Below are 19,737 nucleotides of genomic sequence, written 5' to 3'. Positions count from 1 at the left end.
GTGACTGCGGTTATTTTTGCTTCAACATGAAACTTTTTATTTATTTGGTGTGTTGAGAAAATAAGGCTGAGTCTGTGGAGCGACCTGCTGACTTTATTCACTGTGAGCAAATCATTTTACAGCCAACAGTCATTAAAAACAACAAAAACCAAACGAGTGGAGCTGATTGGACGTCAGCTTTGATTGACAGCGCTATAAATGTGTGAAGACATTAACGTTCACTTTTTTTGATACAAAACAATGGTTTGTTTTCCGTGTGGCACCACCACATACACACACACACGTTAAAGACGACATGACTCGACATCCATTTATACAAAAACAATCTGAGATATAAATACATTATTTATAATCTGTATGATACAAAAGACTTCCCCTCAGTGAGCTCGTGACGGGCGCGGGGCGGCGTGATCAACCACAGTGACGTATAAATATTCAGCTACAACTTTGGCAAAAATCACAAAACCCACAGAGAAAACACGGGGGCGGGGCTTCGAGGTGCAGGGGCGGGGTTTAAGTGCTCGGGGCGGGGCTTGGGGACTTCGGAGGAGGAGCTAGAATAAAAAAGACAACTCTGAACAAGACAGATAGTAACAGTAGCCTATCAGGATGCAGGATTTGTTTTTACAGTGCGAGCATAACGAAGAAAACAAACCAATAAGAAACACAGACAGGCAGGGGCGGGGCTAAAGGGAAGGGGCGGGGTTAAAGGGAAGGGTCAGGGCTGAAGGGGGCGGGGCTGAAGGGGAGGGGCGGGGCTAGTACAGGTTCTTCTTTCTTTTAGTCTTTTCACCATTCAGAGGTCTTTGTGTTCAAACTATTAAAGGCCCCAAATGTTTCATGTTTCTGCTTTCTGATAGGCCGGCAGCAGAGTTCTCAGTGAGCCAATCAGGAGCCAGCTCTGAGCAGCTTCTGAACTATAAACTTTGCGGTGCTTTCAATACTCAGACTAACAAACTGTTCAGTGTAAAAGTACCAGGATGTATTTAAATCAATCACACAGAGACAGAAACTAAAAACACTGTTATCTGATTACTTCCTGTAAAATCAGCTTCATTTGGGGCCTTTAACATCAGAAAGCTAGTCTCTGATCCCCTGAATGACATCTCAGAGAGGAGGTGATGTCACCTGACAGTGTTTACGCCCACAGGCCCCGCCCCCCAAACACAGAGCAGAACATCAGTAATTACACAGCACTGCCCAAAGTCCTTTTTATTTTCTTCTTCAGAGACCGGAGGCTCCGCCCAGTCCTCCGTGACGGACAGGACCGACTCCGTCCCGACTGGTCAGCTGCAGCCTGAGGCCCCGCCTCCTCTGAGGTGATTGGTGCTCGTGGCTGAGGGGGAGGAGCAGGAAGAGGAAGGAGCAGGAAGATGTTTTACATCGGAGGAACGACGAGGCCAGACATCGCTGCAGAGACACAGAGACCCAAAGTTACACTGCAGGACTGGTACTTGCACTGTTCTGATGTCCTGCCAGCGGGCCGGCAGCATGATACACGGCATTTCTTTTTTTGGAGGTCGTAGTGGCTCATTTTTAGGAGCATACTGAGTGATATCATATGAAACTAGAAGATCTAAGGAATCTAGACTGCCCTACAAAGCATAGCTGTAGAAACTATGCAAAGGGTGAAACTGAGAAAAACTGCTTTAAAGTTTTTTTAACGTTTTTTGGGTTATAGGTAGGTAAGTCATATTATGACAATTATTTCTACATGTACTGATGATGACATTTTTATGCTAAAAAATGTAGTTACTGCACTCTGGTTTTGCATTACTGTAAAAGGTTTTAATAGTAATGCACAAACAGCAGTAAGAGCAGTAACTACAATGTTGTTTTAATAGTGTTTACAAAAGTCTCCAAAATGACCAAGTTTTTGAACCCAAATCTCAGCATGGATTCTTCTATGTTGCTCCAAAGGTCTTGGTGTATTGATGTGATATTCTGGAGGTTTTCTCTGACCATTCAATATGAATAAAATTGCATCATTGGGCACCAAATGTGTGAGCAAATGGTATCGACCCAAAAATTGCTGCAACAACTTATGGAACATAGTTGAACATGGACTGGACTTTAGAAAGCGTATCCTAATGTTGTGACCGTTTATCCACCAAAAAGGTCTTTGAACATTAAGATACTGGCAGGTGAAGTTTAAACATTTCATCTCACTGCTATCACCTGATCATCATTATTATTATTCACTCTGAATCACTGGATCAACATTAGAACAAAAACACAAAAAACATGAAATCTGATTACAAAATGATGTGAGAAGAGAGGAGGAGGAGGAAGAGGAAGAGGAGGAGGAGGAGGAGGAGGAGGAGAGGAGAGGAGGAGGAGAGGAGGAGGGAGGAAGAGATGTTTCTCTAAAAGGACACGTCCTGAAAAAGACCCGTAAACAGAAACACTGACAGAGAGTGTTTTCTAAAAACAGAACGCTGTGTGATATCTGTGTGTGTGTGTGTCTGTGTGTGTGTGTGTGTGTGTGTCTCCAGAGAGCTCTGACAGTCTGAAGTCTCTAAAGGAACGACTGTGTCAGATAAACATGTGATCCTGCAGCAGACACACACACAAACACACACACACACACACACACACACACACACGTTAACATGAACGAGTGGATCAACAGAACGAGAGACAGAAACAGACAAAGAAGAAGAGAAGCTGAAGCTGCACGTCTCAGGAAAATCAGTTTCAGTTATTTATGAATAATAGATCATAAATGTTGATGTGAGTCTTATGATGGAGCATCACATTTATATTTGTTCTGTTGATTTTAATTATTGACAGAATTTCAGTTATTCAGTTTGTAAAGTCAAACAGTTAATATTTATTCATCTTTATTTCATTTCCCCTCATATATATGATAAATATGAACATTTCTACCTGTAAATATACAGTTACAAGTTTATGTTTCACCTTTGTGAATTACTAATATAATATAATATAAAATAATAATAATATTATTATTATTTTTATTATTAATAATAATAATAATAATAATAATAATAATAATAATAATAACATTATTTGTATAGCTTTTTGATAGATAAAATGCAGCTCAAAATGATTTACAGTGTCATTACAAACAAAATGAAAAAAATCCACAATATAAAATCATAAATCCATAAATGTAGAAAAAGACAAAGAAACAATTAAAAGGCATCTTGTAAATACATTAAACATGTTTTTAGTTCTGTGTTTCCGTGTGATTAATAATAATATAATGATATATTCTGTTTAGTATTACTATTGTTTGAATTTTGATTATTTTGAAGGTAAATATGAGAAATTATTATACTGTCGGAGCAAAAACTATTAATAACATTCAAACTGTATTTATTCATCTGCTGGATGGTGCACGGCCTGCAAATGGATCAACACACACACACGCACACACACACACACACACACACTGTGGCCTTTCTGCCTCGGAGAAGGCGGAGAGCAGCATGAATATTTAACACTCGACAAACCTCTCTGTCAGAAACACTGACATCACACTGACTGCCAGAGTGTGTGTGTGTGTATGTGTGTGTGTGTTTAATGTGTGTGTGTGTGTCTAATGTGTGTGTATAATGTGTGTGTGTGTGTGTGTGTGTGTGTTTAGAGGATGTATCTGTGGGTTGCAGTGAATAAAACATGGATTGGCCTGTCACTCTCCATGCAATACTAACAGTACTCAGGTTACCCACCCTGTGTTTGCGTGTGTGCATGTGCGTGCGTGTGTGTGTGTGTGTGTGTGTGTGTGTAGCAGAGCTGATGAATCTGCAGCTGCAGTGAATCATTTAAACCTCGTTTTTATTGTTTGAATAAAATCTGTTTATTTTTATTGTTAATAAATCTCAGAAAAGGAAGAATGTCTGTGTGTGTGTGTGTGTGTGTGTGTGTGTGTGTGTGTGTGTGTGTGTGTGTGTGTGATGAAACACTCACTACACTGATTCTGAACATTAGATTTAAGAACTAACAATAAACAGCAGGAGCTCTGTGAACATTAGTTTTTTAGAGAAACGAAAAAATAAACTTTATGTATAAAAACTTTTTAAATTAAAGATAAACTTCGTAGAATCTGAAGCTCCAGGGGGCGCTGTGGAGCTCACTACACCTCATCACTGTTACTGTTTATTCTTCTGACGGTTTGGGGTTTTAATGGAGGCGACAAAATGCATTTAAATGCTGAAAGTGTTTCTCGTGTTTACAGCGCCATGTTGGCAGGAAAACTGAACCAACTGAATGGAGCTTAACCCTATAGTATGATCTCACAGCATAATAAAAATAATATATAATAATAATAATAATAATAATAATATGTATATATATAATAATCTTAATAACAATAATCATCACACACTTTAATGTTGGTGAGCTGGAAAAAGCTTAGGAGGACGTTTAAAAGAGGAGGAGGAGGAGGAGGAGGAGGAGGAGGAGGAGGAGGAGGAGGAGGAGGAGGAGCAGGAGGAGGAGGAGGAGGAGGAGGAGGAGCAGGAGGAGGAGTCACCTTGCAGCCCGTTGGCGTTGTTCCCGGAGCAGTTTGGAGGAGGAGGAGATGCTGGCGGTCGGACGACGGGAGCGAAGGCGCTCTTCTGTTTGACGGCGGCGGAGAAGGAGAAAACTCCGTGGGAGGAGTTACAGTTGGACACAGCCATGGTTGGACTGGAGGGGACGACTGGAGGACAGAAAGAGACGCATCAGAGACCAGTTCAACCAGTTAACCCAGTTCAACCAGTTCAACCAGTTCACCCAGTTGGACCAGTTCAGCCAGTTCAACCAGTTCAACCAGTTCAACCAGTTCAACCAGTTCACCCAGTTGGACCAGTTCAGTATAAAAACATTTCAGCCTGTTGTAATTCAAATGTTCTGAGATAAAACCTCCCTGCTGCTCTGGAATCAGAAACACCTTTTTATTACAAACATATTTTTTACCTTAAAATGTGGTGTTGCCAGTACTGCAACAGCTGATATTTAATATTCTGTATTTATATTTTATATTTACCTTGATACTTACTGCCGTAGGGAGAGTTGGCTGACGAGCCGTTGAGGAAGCCGGGGGACGTGGCCACTCCTAAGTTTGGCATGCCGGTGTTGCCGTAGCCGTTCATGCTGTTGCTGACGGTGTTGCCATAGTTACTCTGCTGGGGGGTTGAGCTCGGGACGTATCCCCGCGGCGACACGCTGCTGCTGTTACGACTGTAACCAACTGAGAGACGACAGCACAGGTCAGTATTCACAGGAAACACACACTGACGGCAGGTAGAACACGTCCTGCGGCTCGTACCTTGCGTGGAGTCGGAGACGTTGACGGCGAGCTGTCCGCTGAAGGAGTTCACTCCCATCATGCCGTGGGAGGCCGAGTTTCCTAGCGACGGGATCTGGTTGTGGTTCCGGGGAACGCTGTACAACGCCTCGGCGATGTCCGCCGCTCGCTTCAGGATGATTTCCTGCAGAGATGAACACGAGTTCATGTGATCACCTCATGGTATATAAGACAAGACAAACTGTTCATGTGATCACCTCATGGTAAATAAGACAAGACAAACTTTCATGTGATCACCTCATGGTATATAAGACAAACTGTTCATGTGATCACCTCATTGTATATAAGTCAAGACAAACTGTGTGTTCAGCCACAGGTCCCACCCAAAAACCTGTCCAGCCTATCAGGATTCAGTTACAGCTGTCAATCATGACATCACAGCCCCGTTTTATCGAGTCAAATTATTGATTAAAACTAAACTGATCAGAACCTTTTAAACATCTCAAAGATAACAGAAGAAATCAGCTGTTAGCTTCGCGTCAAACTGTAAGCTTAGCATTAAACTGTTAGTTTAGCATCAAACTGTTAGCTTAGCATCAAATTGTTAGCTTAGCAACACACTGTGCAGGTTTAATCAGCTTCCTGTTTCAGTGTGAAGGTCGCAATAATGTTTCTAACAAGCTGAACTAACAGCTCGTTATGTTTCAGATCAAACACACACACACACACACACACACACACACACACGCTGATGCTGTTATTATTATGACTACAGTTGGATTTACATTCGTTTACAACCTCCGCTCTGTTCAAGGTTACTCACTTCAATAGACCTGAGAGTGTGAGTGTGTGTGTGTTAGTGTGTGTGGTGTGTGTGTGTGTGTGTGTGTGTGCTGATTAACTGGTGTGTGAGGAGCGTGTCGGGCGCGGTGAATATAAAGTGTTTCTGTGTTTCAGGAGGTTCTGAGTCATAAAGCTGCAGCTCGCTGAGCATCATGGGAAAATAAACAAGAACTCAACCTTTAATCTTAAAGTCACAAACTGATCTCAGGTCAGAGAGAACAAATGTTTCTTTACAGAGAAACAAGAGGCATGAACACTGAGCTTCAGTTACTGAAGAAGGACCAGGACACAGCAGATTAAAGTACAACAATAATAATAATGAAACAGTAAAAAGTATCTGCTGCTGAGCTCAACAATTATAACACTTTATTATTATTATAGAGCTTGAACAGGTCTACAGGCGTGTACAGGTGTGTGTAGATGTGCAGGTGTGTGTAGGTTACCTGGTTGTTGTGCGGCATCCCGTAGAGCGCCTCCACCAGGTCAGCTGCTCTCTTCAGCAGAACCTCCTGAAACAGAAAAATAAATTTTATTTTTAATGAAATTTTAATTAATTCTTTAATTCTGAAGTGAAAAGAAACAGAAATACTGTGTGTGTGTGTGTGTGTGTGTGTGTGTGTGTGTTGACCTGAGCTGACAGTATTAAACAGTGTTTATTCTAATCAGAGCTCAGTTACACTTCACAGACCACGCACACACATACACACACACACACACACACACACACACACACACAGAGTGAACCTCTTTAACACTGAAACACTTCACTTCAACGAGCTGTCAGTGTTAAAACACTGCAGAACAAACAGCTCTCAGAGTGTGTGTGTGTGTGTGTGTGTGTGTGTGTGTGTGTCAGAGTGTGTGTCTCAGTCTCTGTGTGTGTAATCAGGCGTTGACAGAACAATGCTTCATTTAGTCTTTATCTTAATTAAACACTCTCTCAGTTAATCTGCTGCTTTTCATTACAAACCTCTTCAATTAACCCCGCCCCCTCCACCCGCCAGCACGCCACAAGCAGCCAGCAACACCAGCAGCCAGCAACACCCCAACAGTCACCAGCAGCCAGCAACACCAGCAGCCAGCAACACCCCAATAGTCACAAGCAGCCAGCAACACCAGCAGCCACCAACACCCCAACAGTCACTAGCAGCCACCAACACCAGCAGCCACCAACAACCCAACAGTCACCAGCAACCACCAACACCAGCAGCCACCAACAACCCAACAGTCACCAGCAGCCACCAACAACCCAACAGTCACCAGCAGCCACCAACAACCCAACAGTCACCAGCAGCCACCAACACCAGCAGCCACCAACAACCCAACAGTCACCAGCAGCAACCAACACCCCAACAGTCACCAGCAGCCACCAACACCAGCAGCCATCAACAACCCAACAGTCACCAGCAGCCATCAACAACCCAACAGTCACCAGCAGCCACCAACAACCCAACAGTCACCAGCAGCCACCAACACCAGCACACCACCAGCAGCCAGCAACATCTCAACAGTCACCAGCAAGCCACCAACACCAGCAACCAGCAACACCAGCACAGCAGCCAGCAACAGTCACCAGCATGCCACAAACAGTCAGCAACAGCCACCAACAGCCACCAGCAGCCACCAAGAGTCACCAAGAGTCACCAACAGCCACCAACAGTCACCAACAGCCACCAACAGCCACCAACAGCCACCAGCAGTCACCAACAGCCACCAACTGCCAGCAACAGTCACCAACAGCCAGCAACAGTCACAAACAGCCAGCAACAGTCACCAGCAGTCTACAACAGTCAACAAAAGCCACCAACATCCACCAACAGTCATCAGCAGTCACCAACAACAACCAATAGTTACCAGCAGTCACCAACAGTCACCAGCAGTCACCAACAGCCACCAACAGTCACCAGCAGTCACCAACAGTTACCAGCAGTCACCAACAGCCACCAACAGTCACCAACAGCCACCATCAGTCACTAACAGTCACCAACAGCCACCAACAGTCACCAAGAACCACCAACAGTCACCAACAGTCACCAAAAGCCACCAACAGCCACCAACAGCCACCAACAGCCACCAACAGTCACCAACAGCCACCAACAGCCACCAGCACGGCGGTCTGTGGAGCAGGACGTCTCTGACGTTTCTCTCCTTAAAGTTCCAGCTGCAGAGTGAAAGCTGACGGTGTAATAATAATAATAATATAAATAATAATGATGATGAGATGTCACAGTGATTTAATGATTGAAAAATCTGGTTCGATCACAGCTGTTCAGAGATGTTTACTTATTATCATTAACATAAACTTTATATTGTTTCATAAAATATTAAAGCATTAAATTGTTAAAAAAATACTTATGATAACATTAATTATCATTGAACTGTTAACAGTAAAATAACAATTTACTAAAGTTTGTCTTTGATGATTTTATGTTTTATTGAATCATAAAATAAATGTGACTTCTTTTTTTCTTTATCTCCTTTAATCTCTTCTTCCTGTTTGTCACTCGTTCTTCTTTTATCTCTATTTCTTCTGTCAGAGTTCATCACACTACAGATAAATGATCTGAACACACACACACACACTTTCTCTCTCTCTCTCTCTGAGAGGAAGTCATTTCTGTGAAGTGTTCAGCCTGCGATCGTCTTTAATCTGCTCGTTTATGCAGAGAGACGCTTGAGTGTGTCGCAGCATCACACACACACACACACACACACACAATGTTTATAGTGACAAATGAAAGCCTGATTATTGTACAAGTGTTTCATTGTTACACAGCGAGATGACAAGCACCCCTCACACACACACACACACACACATTAACAAGGTTACCGCGGCGACAGAGCTAGAGGTGGGGATGTCATCGCTGAGGAGGAAACCAATTATTCTGTTAAACCCACACACACACACACACACACACACCCACACACACACACACACACACACACACCGATTCTGTCTTTAAGCCTCAGCAGCAGGAAATGAACCTTAATAAATGCAACATCATGAATAATAATATAATAATAATAATATTAATAATAATACCTACAAAATAACGTAATGTATAATGACATTAATGATTTTCAAACAAACGTCTGTAAATCGGAACAAAAGAATTGTTTCTCTGTCAGATGTTCGTTCTGTCCGATAACATTTATAAAGTCTAGAAGACCCTTCATAGGAATGAACAGAGCCCCTCTGCTCTGTATATGAACATGAGTATGAAACTAAAGGGACGACAGACGGACATCAGTCATAAATTAACTTCTAAACAACATCCTGGTTTCATCTAATCCAGACTAACATCAGCAACAATAAACACATAAAACAGAAGGTCGTCTGCAAACAAGTTGAGTCAGAAATCTACATCTGATGTCAGAAATGTCTCCAGAGTAAATGTTGTGATGTTTTCAGTTGTTCTCTCAGTGAGCCGGTCCTTAGAGCTCAGCAGCTGGTTGTAATGGACCCGCTGGGTTCATATGTCACATGTTGCTCTTCTTGTTTTCATGTATTTTCTTTTTTTTATGTGTTGGTTAAACTGGAACTTCAATGAAGTCAAACATTAAACAAACGCAGTTAAATCTGATCGACAGACCAAAGGCTTCACCAGCGACTTTAACCAGCGAGATTAACTTTCCTCTGTTTTTATTCATGGTTTTTATTTATAATGTTTCTATCAGAACTGATGGAGTCACAGGAAATCTGGGTTCTGACTTTTGATCTGGAGACAAATACAGACATCTCCACGACAACAGCATCAACAGAAACAAGTTATTTCTCTTTATAAATCTGATAAGGGACTGACTGATAGTTTGTGTGTGTGTGTGTGTGTGTGTGTGTGTGTGTGTGTGCGTGTGTGTGTGTGTGTGCCAATCTCCTTTCTTGCCACATGGCTGCACTCGCTGATTACCTGATTTGACTGTTTCAACCTCCCTGTTTGCCAATGGGCTTTACACACCCACACACACACACACACACACACACACGGTTTTACCTTTTATTCAATCATCTCTTGTGTGTGTGTGTTTGTAGAATTTAATGCTCTTTCCTGTGTGTGTGTGTGTGTGTGTGTGTGTGTGTGTGTGTGAGAGAGCTAACACTGATGAATGTTGTTTCGGCTCATTTACATAGAAACAACTTTAAAGTCGGCTGCAGCATGATGTCACAGTGCATGTCTGTCATTGGTTGGTCTGACTGTCGGTGTGAGGACCTTTAACACTAGTGTTGGTTGATTATCAGGACTTTGTGGAGACAGGCCGTCCTCACTCACTGTTATAGTTACAGCTACAGATAGTGATGCTCTATAATCCTTAGACCATTGAGTCATGAGGCGGAGTTTGTCGTGACCAATATTAATATTTGCTGTCATGTTGCGCCCTCCGGTGGCCGTAGTGATCATGACAGGAGCGAACAGCAGTATCAAGACTGACAAAGATCGTTAAGGGGACGGACAGGTTGGACAGACTTCAGACTTTAACGCCTGCTTCAAGTCTAATTTAAAATCAAAAGTTACGCTCTTTATTTGAAGTTCACATGTAAAATAACTTTTTTACATCCTATGTTGCCTTCCACCCCACCGCCATCCTGTTTACTGGAGGACAAACCGTGTTATTTAAACAAGCCGCGACAGTGTGACTGTTGCACAATATTTAATATATTAAATTATATCCTAATATTTTGTGAGATTCATGAAGAGATGAAAATGTTTATGGCTCTTTGTAACTAAACTTTCACATTCACAACTGTTTCCAATAATAAAGTGAAGATCATAAACCATATATCAGGTTTTTATCTAAATATGTTTTCATCAAGGTCAAACCCACAAACAGCCCGACACTCGACTGTTTATGGTCCTGACAACAAAGTAACTCCTACGGACAGCCGGCCAATCACAGGCTGATCTTACAGCCGGCCAATCACAGGCTGAGCTCACAGCCGACCAATCACAGGCTGATCTCAAGGAACACGTTCTCCTGTTCTGGTTCCCTGTACATAACAAACTGATCTTCTTATGACACGTTTTGTTTTGTTTGGACTCTAATATGTGACGCTAACCCAGAATGACCTGTATTATTATTATTATTATTATTATCATGAAATGTTCTTTAAATTGAAACAAACACATTCAGAATATTCAATTTAACATCTGCGTTAAACATTGAAACATTGTTGCTCCATTGTTGTTCTAAACTAAATATATTTCAGAAGCTTTATTCATTTTGTTCAGTGTCCCAATCTGTTTTTTTTTTTGTGTGTTTTTTAGTTGCTCCTTCATGAAGAAAGTAGCCTCGAGAAACAACACTGCATCAGATGTGTTTTTTCGGAGCACACCAACTTTATTCTTATTGAAAACCTTCAGCAGTCACTGATTAGACCGTTGATCCTGTTTACCACTTAGCGTTCCTGCGAATTTACCTTAAAACGCCTAAAAAAACCCCATTGAAATGTAAATTGAAAACTGTTCTTGAATAGTTTAGGGTAAATATGTGGTTTTGGTCACATTTGAAAGGTAACAGTGGAGTTTATTCCCAAAGAGTCAGAATAACTCTAAGTGCTGCTGTTATTGAGTGATGGAAGTTGAAACCCACTAAAAAATATGTTTTTTTATTGTCCGCCTGCAATATTTTGGTAACTACAGGCCTGCAGATCATTATAGCTGGGACTTATGGGCTGTAAAAAACACAATGGGGTCAAAGTATAAAATATTACCTTCTCCCAGTACAAATCTGATGGAGATATCTCAAAAAATGACTTTTTATTTTTTATTTTATACAGGGTTTTATAATTATCATATTAATGATTATGGGTGGGACATAGGAACGCTAACTTGTTGTTCCGTCTCAGCGTCCTGCTGCTCAGACGGAGCCAACAAGCTCTTTCAAACTAAATATGAGACAAATTTCGTCCGGTTGTTGTCCAACAGAAACACTGCAGCCCCATTAGATAATAAGTCTCTGAGCTGTCAGAGAGCTGACAGTGACATGAAGATGTTGTCACAGATTAAGATCTCTGACTGAGATTCTCTGAGTGAATAAATGATGCAGAGACGTAGAGAGACGGCTCTGTGTCTCTCTGTGTTAACAGGATTCCTCTAAAGCACGATGAGATGTTTACAGTCTGACCTCTGATCACACCTGATGTGAGCCAACGTCTTCTCAGAGTGCTTTCTGGATCAATAAACCTCCGCTGCTGCGCGGCGAGCCGAGCACAAGGCAGCGTGGGTAATTGAATAAAACCATTACAGATGAATTATTAAAGACGTGGTGGATGTGGTTTTCATTACGGAGCTAACAGCATGTCAGCTCACATCAGAAACACAGCGAACACATGATGGACACTCTGTTTCATCCATTATCAACAAACTGCTCACTTCCTCTGACGGACACAAGCATGTGGACAGCTGTTACAGGATGTGAACTCATCCTCTGATCCACAGCTCTCAATAATCACATCTCATATTTACATGAAAGGTGACGGAATAAAAAAACCTTTATTTTAACCCTCTGACCCTCAACAGAACTCATGTACTCACTGTGGCCTCGTGTCTCACTGCAACATATAAAATATATATGAAGCTATATAAATCTATAAGACCTGTCCTCTGTGGAATCAGAACAACTCCAACATGTCTTGTGCAGATTATCACTGTTAGAATGGCAGAAATCAGAAAGAAAGAAAATCTCTTTGAGTATTTATTTACAAAAATGTAAATAAAACTGAATCATGCAAACGTTTTTGTTTCTAATATAGTAAAACTTCAGATATACTCAGATATGGATGGTTTTTCTAACAGAAGTGTTCGTCACACGATCTGTTCGAAGAAAGTTAAATGTCTTTACAGGTTCTGCCTGTGATGAATTTTGTATTTTTGGTGATTTAAAACAAAACAAAATATTCTTTTGAAACCTGCCGCTGGGTTTCAGGGTTTAGAGGGTTAAATGTGTTTTACAGCCTGAAGTGTTTCTTCTGCTCTGAAACATATAATGTGACTGCATGTGAACCAATAAGATCCTCTGACAAAAAAACAAAAACAAACAAAGGTCATCAGCTAATTAATGGAGCAACATTAGAGGAGTTCGACCCAGAAACCCGAACAATTCTTCTTCTGTCTGAAACAGTTTGATAGAAACTGTCCTGATGTCTGACACACACACACACACACACACACACACACACACACACACACACACACACACACACACACACACAGCAGAATCAGCTGATGGTTATCTGGACTCTGAGCAGCCAACCAGAACTCAGACTGATGGAAAAAACACCAACAATCATCACTTATTCAGTCTGTGTTTGTATAAACGATTGTTTGTCTGAGTGTGTGTGTGTGTGTGTGTGTGTGTGTGTGTGTGTGTGTGTGTGTGTGGTACCTTGGGCAGTCTCTCGGGGTCTCCGGGGTGACGAGGAATGACCTTCTGTAACCTCTGGAAGCCGTAGTCGATGGTCGGCTCGTTCAGAGCTGCAGAACAACAAGAAGTGATATAAACATTAAAGTAGAACAAACAAGCAAACAAACAAGTTCTGGATGTTTTCAGAACATGTTTTGTTACATTTATTAAATCCAGAATGAGTCGATGTGTTACTGAAGTGGCTCAGGGGTTCCTTAAAGAGGTTCTTTAGGACATTCTGTTGTGATGTGATCAACCTGAATGTGTCTGCAGAGAAGTCCTGATTCTTAGTGACCGATGGAGAATGGATGAGGGTGACTATCAGAACCAACAGAACCAACCAGAACCAACCAGACCATCAGAACCATCAAAACCAACCAGAACCATCTGACCCTGGTTACTGTCAGCAGCGCTCTGACACTGACACTCTGTTTTCTCCTCCGACATCATTCACAGTTTAAACTGGAGCTGATAAATCAGAGCAGCAGAGCACGGAGAGAGAGAGAGAGTGTGTGTGTGTGTGTGTGTGTGTGTGTGTGTGTGTGTGTGTGTGTGTGTGTTTGTGTGTGTGTGTGTGTGTGTGTGTAGTGCATGAATCATAATCCCGTCTTGGTTCAGCTGCGTTTAACAAGCTTTAGACTGACTCTCCTATACATCACAAACACTGTGTGTGTGTGTGTTTGTGTGTGTGTGTGTGTGTGTGTGTGTGTTGGTTTGTGTTCAGTCCTTGAAGGCTCACAGGGCGTAACAGGCAGCAGTTATAAGAGTGTGTTAGCTCTCCAGATGTCTGTGTTATCTGCAGCCTGTGTGTGTGTGTGTGTGTGTGTGTGTGTATGTATGTGTGTGTGTGCGTGTGTGTGTGTGCGTGTGAGTGTGTGTGTGTGCGTGTGTGTGTGCGTGTGAGTGTGTGTGTGAGTGTGTGTGTGTGTGTGTGACCTTGTGTTGTTGACTGTGAGACAGTTTATTATCACTGTGTGTCTGTTTAACCTGCAGTCTGTCTGTTCACGTTCTTTATGGATCAAACCTGAAACTCTTTGCGTCTTTCATCAACTTCTCAAAGGAAACACAAACACTTTATACATATATAGTTACATATATCTGTACATATCTATAACTATATGTATCTATATCTATATCACTATATATCTATAAATCTATATCTCTATATATAATTTAAGACTGTCAATGTATTAAAATGTGGTGATTAATCTCTTGATTGTGGACAATTAATCACATTCTCACATTGTAATTTGTTCCAAAAGTCTCTGAAAGAGAGAACCCAAATATTCTGCTTTATGAAATTAAGCCGAAAGAGCGGCGTTAGAAGGCCGAAAGAGCGCCAAAAGAGCTCCAAAAGAGCGCCGTTAGAAGGCCGAAAGAGTGGCAAAAAAGCGCCATCCGATCGCCGTCAGAAGGCGGAAAGAGTGCCGAAAGAGTGCCGAAAGAGTGCCGAAAGAGCGCCGAAAGAGCGCCGAAAGAGCGCCTAAAGAGCACCTAAAGAGCGCAGAAAGAGTGCCTAACGAGTGCCGAAAGAGCGCCGAAAGAGCGCCAATAAAAAGCGCCGAAAGAGCACCAAAATAGCACCGAAATAGCACCGAAATAGCACCGAAAGAGCGTCGAAAGAGCATTGTCAGAACGCCGTCAGAAGGCCGAAAGAGCGTCATCATTTAACCCTTTCCCTGCTCTGCAGCGTGCTGGAGGAGGACAGGACGAGTCTCTGGACCACTGAGGTGTGACAGCAGCTGCTATTTAAACTGAAGGTCATGTGACTGATGACATCACTGCCAGTGTGTGTGTGTGTGTGTGTGTGTGTGTGTGTGTGTGTCTGCTCAGAGGTCAGTAAGGTGGCGGTCCACAGGATGGGACAGGACGGGTATGAGGGTTAATGGGATTTAAATGTGTGTAATTACTCTGCAGAGAGACAGACAGGAAGCAGGGAAGACAGGAGGACAGGAGGACACAGGGAGGACACAGGGAGGACAGGAGGACACAGGGAGGACACAGGAAGGACAGGAGGAAACAGGAAGGACACAGGGAGGACACATGGAGGAAAGGAGGACACAGGGAGGACATGGGGAGGAAAGGAGGACACAGGGAGGACAGGAGGACACAGGAAGGACACAGGGAGGACACAGGGAGGACACATGGAGGAAAGGAGGACACAGGGAGGACACAGGGAGGAAAGGAGGACACAGGGAGGACAGGAGGACACAGGAAGGACACAGGGAGGACACAGGGAGGAAAGGAGGACACAGGGAGGAAAGGAGGACACAGGGAAGACAGGAGGACGCAGGAAGGACACAGGGAGGACAGGAGGACACAGGGAGGACAGGAGGACACAGGAAGGACACAGTGAGGACACAGGGAGGAAAGGAGGACACAGGGAGGACACATGGAGGAAAGGAGGACACAGGGAGGACACAGGGAGGACAGGAGGACACTCTCACACCTTCATGACCCTAGCGGTGGTATCTGTTCTCTGATTGGCCTGTCGGTGTCTCACCTGTGTAGACGAAGCGTCCCGGTGCTCCTTTACAGAACTGTTTGGACTTGTAGGACAGCGTTACTTCGACGACCCCAGGGATGTGACGGGGAGGAGTCTGGACCCGGATAGCATGAGGGGTGATCAGCTGGAGGACAGAGGGACAGACAGACAGACAGACAGACAGAGGGACAGACAGGCAGACAGACAGACAGACAGACAGACAGACAGAGGGACAGACAGAGGGACAGAGGGACAGACGGAGAGATTTTATAATCCATGTGAAGCTGTTGTCTTCAGCAGAGAATAATTATCATAATAATTCATCATACAGACTACAGACTCAACTGATTATTGACTATGGATCAGGTGTGTGTGTGTGTGTGTATGTGTGTGTGTGTGTTACCTCGCTCCACACCAGCATGGTCCCGAAAACGACCTGCAGGCCGTCAAAGAAGTTGTCTCCGATCAGGATGACGGTCGCTCCGCCCGTCGTCCAGCCCTCACTGGGACTGATGGCTTTAATACAGGGAGTGGCTGCTGACAGACAGACAGACAGAGAGACAGACAGACAGACAGACAGACAGACAGACGGATAAATGTTAGCATCTTGTTGTAAAATAAGTGTTCTTCTGACCTCTTTCGGGTCCAGACCCCCAGAAACACTTTAACACACTGTAGTACTGAAGGTCACACACACACACGCAGAACCCACTCACACTCACACACACACACACACACACACACACACACACATACACACACAGAATGTGATTTAATTGGGTCGTGGCTTTTATCCGCTTTAGCTTAGTTCATTCACACTAACGCACACACTAACGCACACACTGAATCCACACACACACACACACACACACACACACACACACACACACACGCACACACTCAGTGGACCGGTAATGACTACTTTCTCTTCTTTCAAGTGCGGCTGCAGATTAATTATAAAGTGAAATGAAAGCACAGAGTGTGAGTGTCTGTGTGTGTGTGTGCGGTGTGTGTGTGTGTGTGTGTGTGTGTGTGCGTGCGTGTGTGTGTGTGTGTGTGTGTGTCTGAGCAGCTAATCTCATCACTGAAGTCTTCAGATGACATTACAGCAGCCGACCTCTGACGAGCCCTGATTCTGATTTTGTTCAGGACAATAACACAGAAATATCAGGTGAGACAGGTGAGGTGAGACAGGTGAGGTGAGACAGGTGAGGGGAGACAGGTGAGTGGAGACAGGTGAGGTCAGACAGGTTAGGGGAGACAGGTGAGGTGAGGTCAGAGGTGAGACAGGTGAGGTGAGAGAGGTAAGGTGAGACAGGTAAGGTGAGACAGTTGAGGTCAGACAGGTGAGGTCAGAGGTGAGACAGGTGAGGTGAGACAGGTAAGGTCAGATAGGTGAGGTCAGACAGGTGTTTCTTGCAGCAGGTGTTGTACCTGAGGGGGCGGAGCTCTGACGCACCTGTCCAGGTGCATTAAACTCCTTTCTGTTTGTTATTTGATCTTCTCAATGTTTTACTTGTTTACTTTCATTGTTTCATTTGTTTAAATGAAAAACTGAATCACTGAGACGGTTTGAGGCTCGTCGTCTGTTTGATGTTTATGTGATATTTGTAACTTCTGCTGTTTGTTTCTGGTCAGACATTGCATTTATTATATATATATATATATATCATTATTATATTATATATCTGGTAGATAAAACATGTTGATCATATTTATTATCTGGTAGATGAAACATGTTGATCATATTTATTATCTGGTAGATGAAACATGTTGATCATATTTATTGTCTGGTAGATAAAACATGTTGACGTCCTATTTATTATTATTTATTAGTAGATAAAACATGTTGACGTCAGATTTATTCAGAGTCGCTGAGTTTTTGTTTCTTTATGTCAGTGAACAGATCTGTAATGATCGTCTGAACGCCACAGATACAAACGAGTCCAGGACCAGGTCCAGAAGAAGAAGAAGAAGAAGAAGAAGAAGAAGAAGAAGAAGAAGAGGAATGACAGCGAGGGACTCTGCTGCGCTCGGATTGGGAGGGGCCGTTTCCATGGTTACAGTCTTTAATTAGGAGGGCAATTAAAGAGGTTGAACGGCTGCAAAAAGACACACACACACACACACACACACACACACACACGCAGGCTGTCCTCTCTGGGGACCTACGGCGGCTGGTCTTCCTACCCAGAAGCCACTGGGGCGGCTCTCTTCAGAGCTCTGTCTGCTCGTTACTCTGCGGCACTCAGATGTTCAACATCTGGACTCTAACATCATCAAGTGATCAGAGTTAAAATCTGCTGACCAATCAGGAAGGAGAAGCTAACGTGTTAGCATGTATAGATATGTATGGTATAGATTAATGGAAGCTGCGTACCTTCAGATGGGTCGAGTCTGCGGGCCCGGCGGCCATGTTTGGAGTTGTTGTGAACGAACATGTTGTCGGAGACGGCGAGGACGTGTCCGTCCACGTTCACCGTCGTAGACACGACCACCTGCACACAGAAAACTTTATTTATAACCTGCAGAGAAACAGAACGCTGATCTCATCAACACTAACAAACAGTTTGTCAAAGATGTGATGGAAAGAAATCAGAAGTTTAAACAGAATCAGAAGAAGAAACTGTTCATATTCACATTATTTTAAATTATAATGAATAAATAATCTTCATATTTATATTATAAGATCAGATGCTTGGTTACATTTTAAACTTTAAAGAAAATCTCAATTAAATATAATCAAAATGTGAAATGTGTATTTTTATAAAAGATAATTAATATTAATGAGTGTCTGCGTAAAGCCCCGCCCCCTGTGTGATGTCACTGACAGCCCATCCGTCACTCGGCTGGCGCCGTGGCACTGATCCGTAACCACAGAGCAGAAGGTCGTTCAGAGGTGTCCTCTCCTTCGCCACGGTGACTAACCTGCACATCCTTCACCCCGCTGTCGCCACGACAACCAACGACACGTCCGGACATTCACCTGTCTCACCCCCACCCCCCACCCCCCTCCTCTTCTTCTGTTTAACTGGACTCAACATCCTGTCAGCTCGCCCAGCGCAGCGTGGAGAGAGGAGGGTGTGAGTGTGTGTGTGTGTGTGTGTGTGTGTGTGTGTGTGTGTGTGTGGGTGTGTGTGTATGTGTGTGTGACAGCAGACACATGGAAACTGTGAGACAAAGAGGAGAAAAGAAAACACGAAGAGAATCTCTTTCAACATGTCTCCTTTTTCTTTCCCCCTCTCCCCTCTGTGTGTGTGTGTGTGCGTGTGCGTGTGCGTGTGTGTGTATTACCTGGAAGCGTCTCATGTCTCGGGGGTTCCCGGCATTCTTCAGACAGTTCTGGTTACACTTTAGGAAGAACTTCAGGAAGAACCTGCACACAGTAATCATCACTGAGTATAAATACTGAGTATAAGTACTGAATCTAACTACCAGAATCTGTTGCATGCTGCACAGATACTGCCTGACAGTTCTCTAGAGCAGAACCCATACGCCAAATACAACTGTACAAACCATCTTGCATTAAATAGTTAAAATCTATGACAAGAGTATTCCTGACTGAACTACAGAGACCGTATCCCAAATTGGAAACATCTGCAATGCTGCACTTTCAAGTGTTTTCACGGTCATTTGGAATAAGATCGCCACCACCAGTGTAGATATAATTGATTTATAGATATTTAACAATCTACGTGTGAAATTTAATTTATATAGAGATTTACATGTCTAATTACAATACGAAAGTAACTCT

General features: G+C 43.2%; 1 protein-coding gene across 1 annotated transcript in view; it reads right to left on the bottom strand.

Moving 5' to 3' along the window:
* Window positions 1-1,224: 1,224 nt before the first annotated feature.
* ebf3a (EBF transcription factor 3a) overlaps window positions 1,225-19,737 on the bottom strand; it is a 35,485-nt gene continuing 16,972 nt past the window's right edge. Inside the window, exons 7-17 of the mRNA XM_059325134.1 lie at window positions 19,278-19,359; window positions 18,364-18,481; window positions 16,387-16,520; window positions 16,002-16,128; window positions 13,481-13,569; window positions 6,544-6,609; window positions 5,279-5,441; window positions 5,009-5,200; window positions 4,502-4,669; window positions 1,383-1,410; window positions 1,225-1,336 (exon numbers count right to left, since the gene is read on the bottom strand). Of these exons, the coding sequence (XP_059181117.1) occupies window positions 1,225-1,336; window positions 1,383-1,410; window positions 4,502-4,669; window positions 5,009-5,200; window positions 5,279-5,441; window positions 6,544-6,609; window positions 13,481-13,569; window positions 16,002-16,128; window positions 16,387-16,520; window positions 18,364-18,481; window positions 19,278-19,359 (1,279 nt within the window). The remainder of the gene's footprint in view (window positions 1,337-1,382; window positions 1,411-4,501; window positions 4,670-5,008; window positions 5,201-5,278; window positions 5,442-6,543; window positions 6,610-13,480; window positions 13,570-16,001; window positions 16,129-16,386; window positions 16,521-18,363; window positions 18,482-19,277; window positions 19,360-19,737) is intronic.

This window comes from Centropristis striata, chromosome 21 (genome assembly GCF_030273125.1).
Source record: "Centropristis striata isolate RG_2023a ecotype Rhode Island chromosome 21, C.striata_1.0, whole genome shotgun sequence".
Classification (NCBI taxonomy): domain Eukaryota; kingdom Metazoa; phylum Chordata; class Actinopteri; order Perciformes; family Serranidae; genus Centropristis; species Centropristis striata.
The sequence above is the reverse complement of the archived record's forward strand: the minus strand, read 5'-3'. Positions and strand labels throughout refer to the sequence as shown.